Raw genomic sequence first — 14,240 nt, 5'->3', positions numbered from 1 at the left:
AACAGACGCTGTTGTGAACCGCTCCTCGCGTAGAGAGAGATCAGACGCTCAGGTTTGCACAAGCAAACCTCACCTTCCCATGTCAGCCGACGAGCACACTTCCTACCGGGGTTGGTTACCCAATCTTTCCTAAGACAAAAAAAAAACAACGCACATTTTCTAGTCTCCTATAGCTTACATTGTAACGCGGTTCAGCACCATCGTCAACCCGATCGAGGGATTTGGAGGTTAGGAAATTTAAGCATTTAATCAGCCGTATATTTGGCCAAAACCTGCATTTAAATAGCACTTATGGTGCACATACGGCAAATAAGCAATTAATAACCTGCTGTAAAGGCGCATTTAGTGCCGAATTAACCCTAAAAGGGATACCTTCATGGCCTCAGTTTCGTCACCTCGCTGAGTGTGTTCCATCAAAGACGAGCTCTGAAAGGCGCCTGGGGTCCAATGGACCCCAGGTATCCCTTTTAGGGTTAATGCCATTTTATCTGCTTGTTGGTTATCGGGGTAGAATAACCGATAGATTACCCGTTTCCTATAAAAACACTTTGGTAATAAATAAACCAGAGAACTTTTGACGACAAGTTATTTCATATTCTGTAGGGTATTATTTATTGGATGTCGATATTTTTCGGTGATTGCTACACACTAACGCCTCGATTTTTTACGTTTCGGCGAGTGTATCGATTTAGACAAATCTGATGATGGCTGAAGAAGAGTAATCCGAAACGTAATAAATCGAGGCGTTAGTGTGTAGCAATCACCGAAAAATATCAACAACCAATATATATAAGTTATTTCATAGTCCCGAAAACAAAACCATTGAAGAAAGGGGTTAACTAACATTCCTACTCATTATACGTGATGACCATAAAGACGTGGTCGATGGTAGTATTTATTTAATTGATGTTTGAACTTTCAGATTATGCAAACTGGGTCCATTCATTGGACTGCTGTGTAAGTTTGATTGTTCTGATCAGTCACGGAGTCGCCCTTAAGAATTGAACGGTGATCATCTGGCTATGTTCAGGTTCAATAGAAATCTTAGGTAGGTACACTAATTTGGTAATGATCGAATAAATTGATAGTGGTGAAATTAATTTAAATTTTCATATAACGTGTCAGCGATATAAAGTTGAACACATGAGCGTGGATCTCAAATGAATTTGGGAACTGCCCTCAAATCTAAAATCATTCACCAAATTGTGCGTTTGCGGTTAGTGATATGGTTGTGGTTTATATTTCTATGTACTATAAAAGCAGAGCAACTGGTCGTCATCAGTACGTTTCAAGCATCCAATAGACTCAGTGCTCTTGTGTTTCCTGTGCGAAAAAATGACCGACGCCAGCAACTTACTTGCTCTGTTACAGCGTCCTCTGGAGCCAACTTTCCTCCCGAAAGACGACGGAAAAACGGTCATCGATGTTCCAGATGATTTCCTAACCGACCGTTATCGTCCGATCGGTGCTGAATTGCAGTCTCGGTTCTCCAGCGATGCCGAGCAACGAATTCCCATTCGTAGCACGGCCCCACCGGATCTCACATTCGCCGATGGAATCGACCGCCGCGGAGCATTCTCGCTGTTTATTCCGAAACATCGGGACGCTGCTGCCGCGTTGATCACCCTGTTCGTGTCCCAGCCTGATGTGCAGTCGTTGATGAGCGTGGCAACATATAGCCGCGATCGTTTGAATCCTGTGCTGTTCCAGTATGCGCTGGCCGTTGCCATCCAGCATCGCCCAGACACTAAGGACGTCAACATCCCATCCATTGTTTCACTGTTCCCGGATCAGTTCGTAGATCCATCTGTGTTTCCAAAGTTGCGCGAAGAAGGATCAGTTGTTCAGCGTGCTAATAGGGTAAGAAAATCAGTGTTATCCGAATATTTGAATTCAATCTAACAAATACATATTTTTGAACAGATGGTGATTGACATTCCGCCGAATTACACGGCTTCCGATCGCGAGGAAGAACAACGCCTTGCCTATTTCCGAGAAGACATCGGTGTCAACATGCACCACTGGCATTGGCACTTGGTCTACCCTGGAGATGGTCCCGATGCGGTGGTCCGAAAGGATCGTCGTGGAGAGCTGTTTTTCTACATGCACAGTCAGTTGATTGCTCGGTACAACATTGAACGTTTCTGCAACCGTCTGGCACGTGTTAAAAGTCTGACAAATCTGCGCGAACCGATTCCTGAGGCATACTTCCCCAAGATGATCCGTAGCTCCAATGCTCGATCATATCCTGGTAGACATGCCAATATTACATTGCAGGATGTTAATCGAGTGGACAATAATACGAATGTGCAGGTTAACGACCTAGAACGTTGGCGCGATCGTATTTTGGAAGCTATCGATCAAGGATTTGTATTGGACACACAGGGTAATAGGATTCCGTTAGATGAGACCAAAGGAATTGATATTCTGGGAGACATTGTTGAGGCTTCAAGCTTGTCTCCAAATCAGCGTTTGTACGGTAGTCTGCACAATATGGGACACAACGTCATTGCCTACATTCACGATCCTGACTATCGGTATCTGGAAGATTACGGCGTAATGGGTGATGTAACCACTGCTATGCGTGATCCAATTTTCTACCGCTGGCATGGATTCATCGATCAGGTGTTCCGCCGTTTCAAGGACTCGCTTAATCCGTACACCTCTTCTGATTTGTCTTTCCCTGGAGTTACCGTCAACTCCGTTGGAGTTCAGCTGAATCGCGCCAACACTCCACCCAATGTGCTTCTGACCTACTGGCAACGGTCGCAGGTTGATCTGGCTTCCGGTCTGGACTTCGGACCCGAGGGTAATGTGTTTGCGTCGTTCACTCATTTGCAACATGCACCATTCGCTTTCCGGGTGGAGATCAACAACGACACCGGTGCTGTTCGACGAGGAACCCTGAGAATCTGGTTGGCGCCCAAGGTGGACGAGCGTGGCACACCGCTAACGTTCCAGGAACAGAGGACGTACTTTGTGGAGATGGACACTTCGACTGTGACGCGTAAGTAGTTTCGATCATTTTAATCGGCTTTATTATCTTAACCCTCTACTTCCCATGGTTGCTCTAGAGCACCATTGATTTTCGACGAACTCCGGACAAAAGGAATTAGATGAATATGATGCAATAATTTTTAGAATATGGTTATAACCTCATAAGGTTAACCCAACTACTACCTACTTGTTTCAATAGTTGAACTATTGATAAATAATCAAAAAACTATTGATTTACAATTTTTTTTTTCATTGATTTCGAAAAATTTAGTCAATTTGCAATAATCTTAGTTCTACCACTTTTTTCGGAAACGATTTTTTGGCATAGATAGTCGTTCAAAGTCGTGGGAAGGAAAGGGTTAAGAATGCATTCATTAGGCTTGTCTTCGTACAGGGTTTTCTCTACACAGAACAGAAATGTGGTTCTCGTCCCATGATACACTTTATCAAGAAATTTATTACAAAGCTATCTTGACCGAAGTACACAATAAAGAGACTAGAACTAGAGACTGTCGCGTAAATTGAACTTGTGGATTGTTACCTGATTGATTGATCAATTGATTAAAATGGATCTTGATTTGAACTTGTAATTAACTGAGTGGTCTTCTAAATAGAGTTGGCCTGTTGACTGCGCTAGCTTACTTGCTTACTTTCAGTCCTGACCCTGAGCAGCCATGGTGTTGCAGAGGGCTGAATTGAAATATCTCCATCCTGGGCGATTGCCACCATCGCCTGGACCTGTAGTCTGGTCAAATTTCTATCGACTTTCTTTGTAGAGGCTGTGCCAGCAATGTCCTGCAGAGTTCCAATCTAAAGCTTGCTTGCAGATTTCCTTCCCGCTTCTGCGTAGCGTGTGGTGGGTTCACCTCCACTTTTGCTCTCGAAATTCTGTTGCTATCGCATTTTGATGACATCGACGGTGGAGCTGCACGTTGGAGATCCAATTGTGAGGCCACCATGTACGAATTTTATACCGCAGGCATCTATTGATGAAGACCTGCAGTCGTTGAGTGTGCTCCTCTGATACACACCAGGTTTCACTAGCAGCACAGATTTCACGTTTGAGTGGATAATTCGTTTGGTGCGTCGACTAAACGTACATTTCTTAAACTCGCAAGAGCAGCCCTCGCCTTCTTGATCCGTGTACCTATGCCAATCTCCAAAGATATTGAAAGCTTCAAGCATTCTTAACTGTTCGCCAAGCTACCGTAAAACTGGAAGGGTTGACTGCGTTGACATCCAACGGTTTATGATCTTGTTGAGGTTGATAATATGACCTGCCGCCTCGGCAAGATCATCAAGCTAACTGCGCTGGCATGGGGGCGGAATATTATATATTTATTTTTTAAATTCCTGACAATCAGACACATTATTTGGAACAAAATGCGATTAAAATCATCGCCTAATGCTAATTATGTGTTCCACAAACTAACTGAGTAGATGGCAATAGCGAGCAAACGTCAAATAGGAGCGAAAACGATGCGTACTAAAGAATATTTGAATAATCCAATAAAATGGAAAGAGAGTGAGGAGAGTGAGACGTTTGTTTGTGTGTGTTGTTACGATACAATCCACAGCATAGGGAATCAATACTATAATATACGCAAAGAAAAAATATACAGAAATTTCACAATGGTATTGAAAAAAAAAAACGCGTTACATATTTCAATAAAACGTCGTAAAAACCGAATTGTTATGAAAAATCGCGTAAAAATGTCAAGCTACGGTATAGATGCTAAAAGGTTTCAGGGGTTCTAGTCTCAGGGGGCTTCTAGGGACGTTTCAGGGGCGTTTCAGGGCGTTTCAGGGAGGGCCCAGAGTAGGCCGTCCCTTATTTTGCAAAAATTGGAAATGTTATAAGTTCGTTAGTGAAAAATGATCGTTTAAGCTAAGAAATGATCGTGTCAAAATTTGAAGTCCGTATGTCAAGGCTAAGTGGTCCCTCAAGGGGCTTAAAGTTGTCAAAAATGGTATGGGACCAAAAAAACATGAAATTTTTTTCGACATAAAAATATGCTATTCTACTAAAACCGTTGATTTTAGGGCCTTAAAGAGCGGCAAATGTGCTTAGAATTGCGATATCTCCACTCTTTTTTGAGTTATTGAACAAAATAGGGTAAGTTTCCTTCGAAATCTAAAAAAAATGGTCAAAAATTCTGAATTTTCGGTTGTTTTTTTTTGTCAATAACTCGGAAACGAGTAGAGATATCGCAAATCTAAGCACATTTTTGGTCCTTTGGGACCTAAAATCACCGGTTTCAGTATAATAGCGCATTTTTTTGTCGGAATCATGTTTTTTTTGGTCTCATACAATTTTAGACAACTTTAGGTCTTTTGAGGGACCACTTAGCCTTGAGATACGAATTTCAAATTTTGACACGATCATTTCTTAGCTAAAACGATCATTTTCCACAAACGAACTTATAACATTTCCAATTTTTGCAAAATATGGGACGGCCTAGTCCAGAGGCATTTTAGGGGGTTCCAGGATGCTTCAGGGCGTTACATGGGTTTCGAGGAGGGGGATTTCGGAGGCATTTCAGAGGCATTTCAGGAAGTTTCAGAGGATTTTTTATGAGTTTCACAGAAGTTACATAGGCGTTAAATAGGCGTTTTCGGGGGTTTCGGATGCAGTTCAGGAAGTTTCAGGGGATTTTCGGCGAGTTTCAGAGACATTACAGAGGCGTTACTTAGGCGTTTTCAAAAGTTTCGGAGGGTTACTGTGAGTTCCAGAGGGTATCGCACCTGAGACTCTCCGGAACGGAACCCTCGGAAACGCCCCTCTGTAATAATTCCTTAGCCCGCTAGAAATTGTCCAGAACTCCCTGAAATCCCTTCTTGTAACTTATCTGAGCCCCTCCAAAACCCCCAAACACCCCTCTGCAGTTTCTTGATATGCCTCAAAACTCCCTCTAAAACCTCGTCGGACCCCATGTAACGCACCTGAAGCCCTTACTTTTTATGGTTCCAACTTTTTGCTATTTAAATAATAAGCGAGATTTATAGAATAATTTATATGATATAATATCTTTCCTGGAACCAAGCATGCTACCACGGGGATGAATCTTCGTTACGAAAACCATTGCTCGTTCAATAGCTGAACATAGGCGAACCTGGTGGTGGAAGTCAAGCTTTAGCCGACGCCGAGCATGACTTCCACCTCGAAATTTCAAATTTGTTCAAAGTTACATTTCTGTTCTGTGATGCTTCTCAGTTAAGCGTTATACGATCTATTTCGCAGTTTTACGAGAATTTTCGGTGTTAAAGTTGTATAAGTAATGTTATTTAGCTCATTGCAGCACGACCATCACATCTTCTACTTATTCTTGAAATTCCTACTTTTAAACTCCAAACGACATGACAGTAGACAGCAGTAAGGGAATTCGATTTCATGTGTAAATGGGAGTAAGAACGCCAAGTAATGGAAAAATCTGCTCTGACAAACACCAGGACGAACTTTTTGAGAAATGGACAGGACGAATCCCCGATAAAACCGCTATAAGAACTCTTGTAGAAAATCCTACAGAAATTTCTAGATAAATGGTGGAACTCCTGCAGCAATGTCTAGAAAAAATCCGTGAGATATCTCCGGAAAAATTTCTACCGCAATAAGCACAGTTATTCCAGGTAAAATGCCCAAAGAAATTCGTGGAATAATTACATCACGTCACATCTGTAGAAATCTCAGGAGTTCCAGCAAGAATTTCGGGAGAAATTCTAGCACTGGAGGAATCATTGTTACAATTTCTAAAGGGGTTACAGTGAGAACATGGAAACAACTCAGGCAGAATTCCTGAAGTAATTATATAAAAAATCTTGGAGGCATTCCTGGAATATTTCAGGAATATCTGGAAGAAACTTTGAAAAATTTCCTGGTGGAAATCTATCAGGTATTCCTGGAGAAATTCTTCCAAGAATTGTTGGAACAATTACCGCTGTATCTCAGAGAGAAATTTCCAAGGAATCTCTGGAGAATTCACGGAAATTATTCTAGCGAAATCTGAGGAGGAAATCCTTTAGAAATTCCATCAAAATGCGCTGGTAAAGTTCCAGCAGCAATGCCTGGTGAATTTTAGCAAATACTCCTCGAACAGGAATATCTGTTGGAGCTTTTTCTGCAGGAATTACTAGAGGAATCTCAGTAAAATTATAAGAGGAATGAAAGAATCAATCCTTCAAAAAATCTGGGACAGAATAAATCTTGCAAATTAAATCTTTTTGGGGAATCTTACCGACATCTCCAGAGAAGCCGCAGGTGAAATCATATCAAGAACCTCTGGAGCAACTGCAACAGACATTCGACAGAATGTTTAACAACGTAATTTGTGGAGGAATCATAAGGGATAGACGGAGATAACTCTCTGGAGGACACGTTAGAAAACTTCAGGAAATCACAGGACGTATTTCATGTGGAACTCCATCAGGAACTCCTGGGTGAATTCCGAATTAATTATGGACGAAACTCAAGAGGAATTCCTGGAGACATCATCGAACGGAAAATTTTGCATTTTTCACTGCGATAAACGAAATGATGTACATCCCTGCGCTACATACTGGAAAGATTTTTTTTTTTGAAATTTCCCATCGTAATTAGGCTGCTCACGCAAATCTGCCAGGAAAAGTCCTACTTTCCCACACAAAAATAGCAGTGTGGTAATGGTTTATTATAGCACTGATTTGCGTGGCGTAATGAACCATTACAGCACTGTTTTCAGTTTGATCAACTTTTTGATGCTTTCTGGACGCAGGTTTGAAAAAATTTTGACAACTACTCAGTATAATCTGCTATGATCAGACTTTCCTCAACATGACCATGAATATCAGTGTGCAGTTTGATGAAAAAGTTTTGGCAAAAACTATTCTCAAGTGGTAATTTATGTAATTGCAAAAAACTTGGTATGCAACTATGTGCAGAATTTGATTTTTATAGCACTCGTTGTAATTATTTGACTGGGTCAACAAATTCGATTTTTCGGAACAAATCTTTTTCGATTCCTTTTAGCGTCCAAAACAACTGTGCAAAATTTGGGAGCGATCAGTTGTTTCCCCGTATTCCGCATTGGGATTGAAATTTGAATGGAATTTAGTATGGAAAAACGTGCTTTTTTGCATTTTTCTCATAAATTGAAATTGTATAAAACGATCTAAATAATGACGTTGAAGTATGGCCTAAGATATGCCGAAAAACTTTGCCGAAGACCGTAAAGTGATCCAACACTCTTTGAAAAAGGTATTACGTACAGATAGCCCGGTGGTGCTTAACATTTAACATGTAAAGGAATAACATCAATAATAAAATCTCAATTTTTGGTCTACCAGGCGAATAACTTTTTTACAAGCGTCGGATCACTTTGCGGTCTTCGGCGAACTTTTTCGGCACATCCTAGGCTATACTTTAACGTCATTAGTTACATAGTATTCTCATACTAAATTCTATACAAATTTCAGTCACAATGCGGAATACGGAGACGCAACCAATCGCTCCCAAATTTTGCACAGTTGTTTTGGATGCTAATATAGATTAAAAAAGCTTTGTTCCGGGTTAATACGATCAAAATTAAAGTTTCTTCATACAACGTTTACCCACTCTAGTAATTATCCAACTCTGCAAGCCTCGTTGGATAAATGTATGACTCGTGCTGTAACATCTTTATTCTGCACCTTGTTGCGTACACTATTATTTTGCAATTTCTCATCGTAATAGGCTGTTTTGCCCCAAGCAAATCTGCCAGGAAAAGGCCTACTTTCCCACATCAAATTGGCAGTGCTGAAAAGGATTTGTTCTTGGCTACTCTAGTTTCACCTTAAAAATTTAAAATTACATGAATATTTTATCTGTGCCCCCCCCCCCCAGAATGCTGAATTCCGATCAAAATTTTCCGAGGGGAGGGAGGGGTTTGTGCCATAAGAGAAAATCTAAATTTGTGTCAGCCTAATTTCATTTGCACTATAACAATATTTCTTTTTTCACCTGTATGAAAAATCAGTGTGCAACTCAATAACCAATAAAACACATAAACGATTCAATACACTGCACTAATCACAATTTCTCGTCACAATTCTTTCAGTGAACCCCGGAGTCAACACCATCGTACGCCGTTCGGACCAATCCAGCGTCACGATCCCGTACGAACGGACTTTCCGTTCCGTGGGCACCAGCACTCAGCCCAGTGATCCGAATGCGTTGGCTCAGTTCCGATTCTGCGGCTGCGGTTGGCCCCAGCATATGTTGGTACCGAAGGGAGCCGTCGGCGATGGCGTTCAGTTCGATATCTTTGCCATGGTGACAGACTACATGCAGGATGCTGTGGATAAGTCATCGGATACGTAAGTTTTCCTAGGAATTGACCGTACTACGGCAATCTGTTTGATATCTTATAGCCTCCGTTTTGTTGAGAGCTATTCAAATACTAATCGATGATTTCCTAAACCATCCAGGCTTGGACCATGTGACGATGCGCACTCGTTCTGCGGTTTGCGCGATAAGCTCTACCCGGACCGTCGAGCCATGGGATTCCCCTTCGATCGCAAGGTTGCTGCAACGGTCGCCACGCTGGACGACTTTGTCACCCCCAACTCGAACATGAGGACCAATTCCATTCGGGTGCGGTACAGCAACACTATTATCGCTCGTGCTTAGACTTCTTTCGTTCAATTATAATAAAAATACTTTCTTTACTTTTGTACCCGTAATTGATTTCAAATAAAAACAATTGCAACTCCAACTATGAATCACTGTTCTGTTTCACTGAAAGTTTTCGGCAAATGGTTTGGAACGATCTCCCACCGGTCGTTGATGGGCAGCCAGGTGTCGAAGCTTGGCGCTGGCAGGAAGTGCATCCGTTCGGGTTCGTTGGGTGACGACGATGAAGGTGCGCTGAAGACTTTGTTCAGCGTGTTCACCAGTATTTGTATCGGCTGCCCCGGTTGATAAGAGTTGTAAGTATTTTCGTATGTCATTTCGGCCGTGAGAACAAACGGTAGCCAAAGTAGCCACACGAGAGCTACGATAAAACGTTGGGAAGCGAGCATTACCGCAATGTAAGAACCGCAAAGTTAGACTAAATGATGTGGAGGAGTTTCTCTTTTCGGGTTTCGGTTTGCGTGAGACGGCGAAGAGTTGAAACAGATGTTTTTGAAGATATGGCTACATATCGTATTTTGTGCAACAACTGCAATAGATGGAGCTTCACCGCAATAGCGGGTAAACGAATATTTCAGCTGTCAAAATACTATGCACATGTACATAGGTATTAGACTGGGTCAACAAAGTTGTTTTTTTGGAACAAAGCTTTATCGATTCCTTTTAGTGTCCAAAACAACTGTGCAAAATTTGGGAGCAATTGGTTGCGTCCCCGTATTCCGCATTGCGATTAAAATATGTATGGAATTTGGCATGGTAAAAAGTGCTCTTTTGCATGTTTCTCATAAATTGATTTTTTTTTCTAAAACCATATATTGTCGTCGCGGTTGAAACCCGAAGTTTCCCCACACCCGACAATCGATTTTTCTCAAAATCCACACGTGAAACCTAACGTCGGACGTAGTGCGCTGGACAGCGGACCTGGTCCTCTATCCAGCGCACTGTGTCCGACGTACGTCCGACAAACGATTTAGGAGAAAAATCGATTTTCGCGTGTCGAAAATTCCGATTTTCAACTGTACGAACAATAACTAATGACGTTGAAGTTCAGCCTAGGATATGCCAAAAAACTTTGCCGAAGACCGTAGAGTGGATCCGTCACTTGTGGCAAAAGTTATTACGTGCAGATCGTCTGATGGTGCCCAACAAACATTAGTGCTGTACAACAGCTGAATAAACCGATTGGCACCGCCGAGTGCTCGGCAACCAGCTCAGCAAAAAATCACTTTACTGAGATCTCGGCAATCACAAATATGACAGCTCTCCATACTTTTGCCGAGCATATCAGTAAATCAAATTGCTGAATGCTCAGTAAAACCACTCACAGCACAAATGAGTTTGCTGAATCTCGGCATTTTTTTTTTGTTTATAGTTGTCACAAGAAAGGAAAAAAAAGTAAAAAAGATGAGCTGAAACATCGGACCCACATAAAACGCACTGTATAACCATTTTCAGTTGATTTATTGGCTTGAATATGACCAAATTAGTACATGTAATGGAATTTGACGCTGGTTGGGTTGAAACTGAGTTCGAGTGTTCTTTTTTTCAACACACTGCAAAGTGGATTCAGGATCATACTGAAGGAATTTGGACGTGCCGCTTTACACAAATCTCCACTGGAAAGTCTAAAATGAATGAGGAAATTTATTAACACAGTTTACTTACAAAATTAGCCACACATTCTTACACATTCACGTTATTTTGCGGTTGAATTATTAACTTCTGCAGCTAGTTAAACGAAAAAATAAAAAGAGCTGTTTTTCCACTACCATGGAATAGCGAATACTAAAGTGACAGCTGTATTTTGCAAATTTCGGCAATACATAATACAAATGCTGACATCTCGGCAATCTTTTATGCTGACTTCGGCTTTATTTGTGTTTGCAGATGTGCCCAGAAAATAATGCTGTCAAATTTCAGAACTTTAAAACGATTTGCTGGTATTTCGGCAATTGATTGTGGTAAATCTCAGCAAACGCATTTTGTTTGCTGAAATATCGGCAAATTTTTGAGTTGCCGATGGAAATCAGCATTTTATTCTGCCGAGCTCGAGAATCTGTTTTAAGTGTGTGCTTAACATTTGATTGATGATCAAATTTTTTATTTTCCCCATACAACGTTGACCCACTTTAATAGGTACCGTAAACCGGGGTCAAATTGATCAGCGGGGCGAAATTGATCATTTGGGTACTACATTGTAATTGCATACCAGGAACTTCTAAGCGTCGCAATGATCTCAAACTTCTTACCTCATATAGTTCATAAATGTCTAGAGATGAGTTTAGACTTTTATTTGTTTACAAAAAAGTTAGTTTTGCCATATTTTTTTAGGAATTTGCAATGTATTTCTCACTTAGCTGAAATCATTGCTTCTAAACAATCGATTGCCACCAGGACTTCCCGTAAATTTTTTGTTTTAACATTTTTGTGGAGCCTTGGTTGGAGAGTTGAGAAGCTATTCTAATTTGAATAAGTTAAAAAAAGTTCTTTTTTTGACGAAAAAGTCATTTATTGTAACAAAAAAACACTTATTTCAAAGGAAATTGCCTACCTTTAGGGGTTAAGAGGGAAATTTCAAAATTTAATTTTGCGTTTTAAGTGTCAAATTCACTAGTTGTAAGAGTTTTGACGCGTTATTCGGGTTTAGAAGAGCAAAATTAAGTGGATAAGGATTTTTATCTTTTTAACCGATGCTTAATTGTATACTGATCAATTTCTCCCCAAAGTGGCATCCTCAATTTTTTGATTTTTGAATTAATTTAACTAAAAGTTTAAACTTGTTGAACAAAATTCTATCACATGGTTTCATAGAGATCCACTGGGTACTGATTTTACAGGAATTCTTTTGACAATATTTGAATTGTCACTCATGTTATCCGCAAAAGTTGTTTTAAAGTGATCAATTTGACCCCGGATTACGGTATTGCATGTTGAATAGCGATTGCGCAAATAAAAAAATGAGATCAATAACAAAACAAGGAATGAAGCAGCCTGGATCGACTTTGGAAAGATTAGTATGATTAAAAATCAGAAAAGCCATGTTTACTAAAATTGATAACAGCGATGGCTTGTTAGGCTGAGTGTACCAGTTATCATAATAGTGGTTATATGAGATAATTCAATATTTTGCAACGTATTAAGAGTTTTAGTGACAAGATACATTTGAATTCTTGCTATTAAAACACTCATCGTAGGTCAGAGCTTGAAAACTTTCTAAATTTCCACTATGGCCAAATAGGGAACCACTATGGCGATAACTGGTACACTTACCCTAGCTATCGTGATATTTCAAATATTCAATTGACAAAGTCACGTAAAACTAACGATACATAACAGAATGATTTTAGTTGACAGACGAAGGAAGATGATTTGGCGATAGCTCGAAAAAGGTCCAAATGGTCGTCTTTCTTATGGCGGATAGGACACATCACCTCATTCTTCCACACCTCCGTGGCTGTTCGGTTTCACAGATCATGACTATTGACCGATGATCAACTTCTCAGAACCCCTCTTGATGAGTTCAGTTGCGATATCATCCTTACCAGCTGCAATTGTTGATTTTTGTGAGTTGGTCAAAGACATCCTTCACTTTGTTCTGCGTAGTAGTTGGATCACTGCACGTCCCCTGCTGCACTGAAAAAGTCGCTTTCTCGTACCGATGTTATCCAGGTTGTTCAGGTGTGAACTGCTACTTTCATCTTCACGCCATATCACGCCATTGAATATCATACCTTCTTGAGTACTGCACAGCAATTCCACTTACAGATGTTTGTTTTTCTTTTTATTGCATACATTTATTTACAGCTGTACGAATATATTTTGTACAGGGGACATGCCCAGAGTCCAAGAAAAGAATTATGACCAGAACATCCAGCATTCAATATTTTTTTGCAGTTTTTTCATGTATATTTGTTAAGGGATATGGGGAAGATTTACAGAATCCAAAATGGAGACCAAAAAATCGAAGACAGTCTTTCAGTATTGCGATTGTTTCATGCACACCCAAGTAACACACATGTTATATAAAAGTTACGACAGCGCAAGTTTTGGTTGTATAAAAGTTTATTTTACGTTATTAACACCGCTAGCCATGATGGTCTCCAATAGCGGAAGGTCCGAAAGAGCTTGAAACTATTGAGAAATCATCATGTCTACAGGTCGTAAGCCCTGATAAAGTGTGGAACGTTTTGATGGCTGTGATCCCTGACCATCATGTCAAAACCCAGGGATACCCAAGTGACCATACTGTTAGGGTGTAGGGGTTGCATGTGTGAGGCGCATATATTGACAGGCATTGCTATGGACCGTTAGGGCTGAGTAGGGTCGAAGAATGGATCTACGATTGCTGAATTATACTGAAAAACTCGTGATTCAGCAGTGGTGGCACCGCTTTCCGCTTTTGGTCGGCCTTGGTGGTTTGTGTGGGGTGGTGCGTGTCGGTGTGTGTGCTTTGTGCGTGTGGTGCTTACGGCTTCAGCAGGGTGGTTACTTGGGTAGTGTGGGATAATTGGGTTTGGGACTGAGGGGGTCGTCGTTGATAAGGCCGACATCATTGAGTGCTCAGTGTTGGCGGTTGTATTGGTGACGATTTCTTCAGCCT

General features: G+C 40.9%; 1 protein-coding gene across 1 annotated transcript; it reads left to right on the top strand.

Annotated features, from left to right (window-relative positions):
- Positions 1-1,274: 1,274 nt before the first annotated feature.
- On the top strand, positions 1,275-10,130 carry LOC115267476 (phenoloxidase 2-like). The gene is made up of 4 exons (XM_062852586.1): positions 1,275-1,860; positions 1,924-3,007; positions 9,066-9,324; positions 9,436-10,130. Exons 1-4 carry the CDS (start codon positions 1,336-1,338, stop codon positions 9,635-9,637), a joined length of 2,070 nt encoding a protein of 689 aa, XP_062708570.1. The 5' UTR covers positions 1,275-1,335; the 3' UTR covers positions 9,638-10,130.
- Positions 10,131-14,240: the final 4,110 nt, after the last annotated feature.

This window comes from Aedes albopictus, chromosome 2 (genome assembly GCF_035046485.1).
Source record: "Aedes albopictus strain Foshan chromosome 2, AalbF5, whole genome shotgun sequence".
In the NCBI taxonomy this organism is placed as follows: Eukaryota; Metazoa; Arthropoda; class Insecta; order Diptera; family Culicidae; genus Aedes; species Aedes albopictus.
This window is presented reverse-complemented; position numbering and strand designations above follow the sequence as displayed.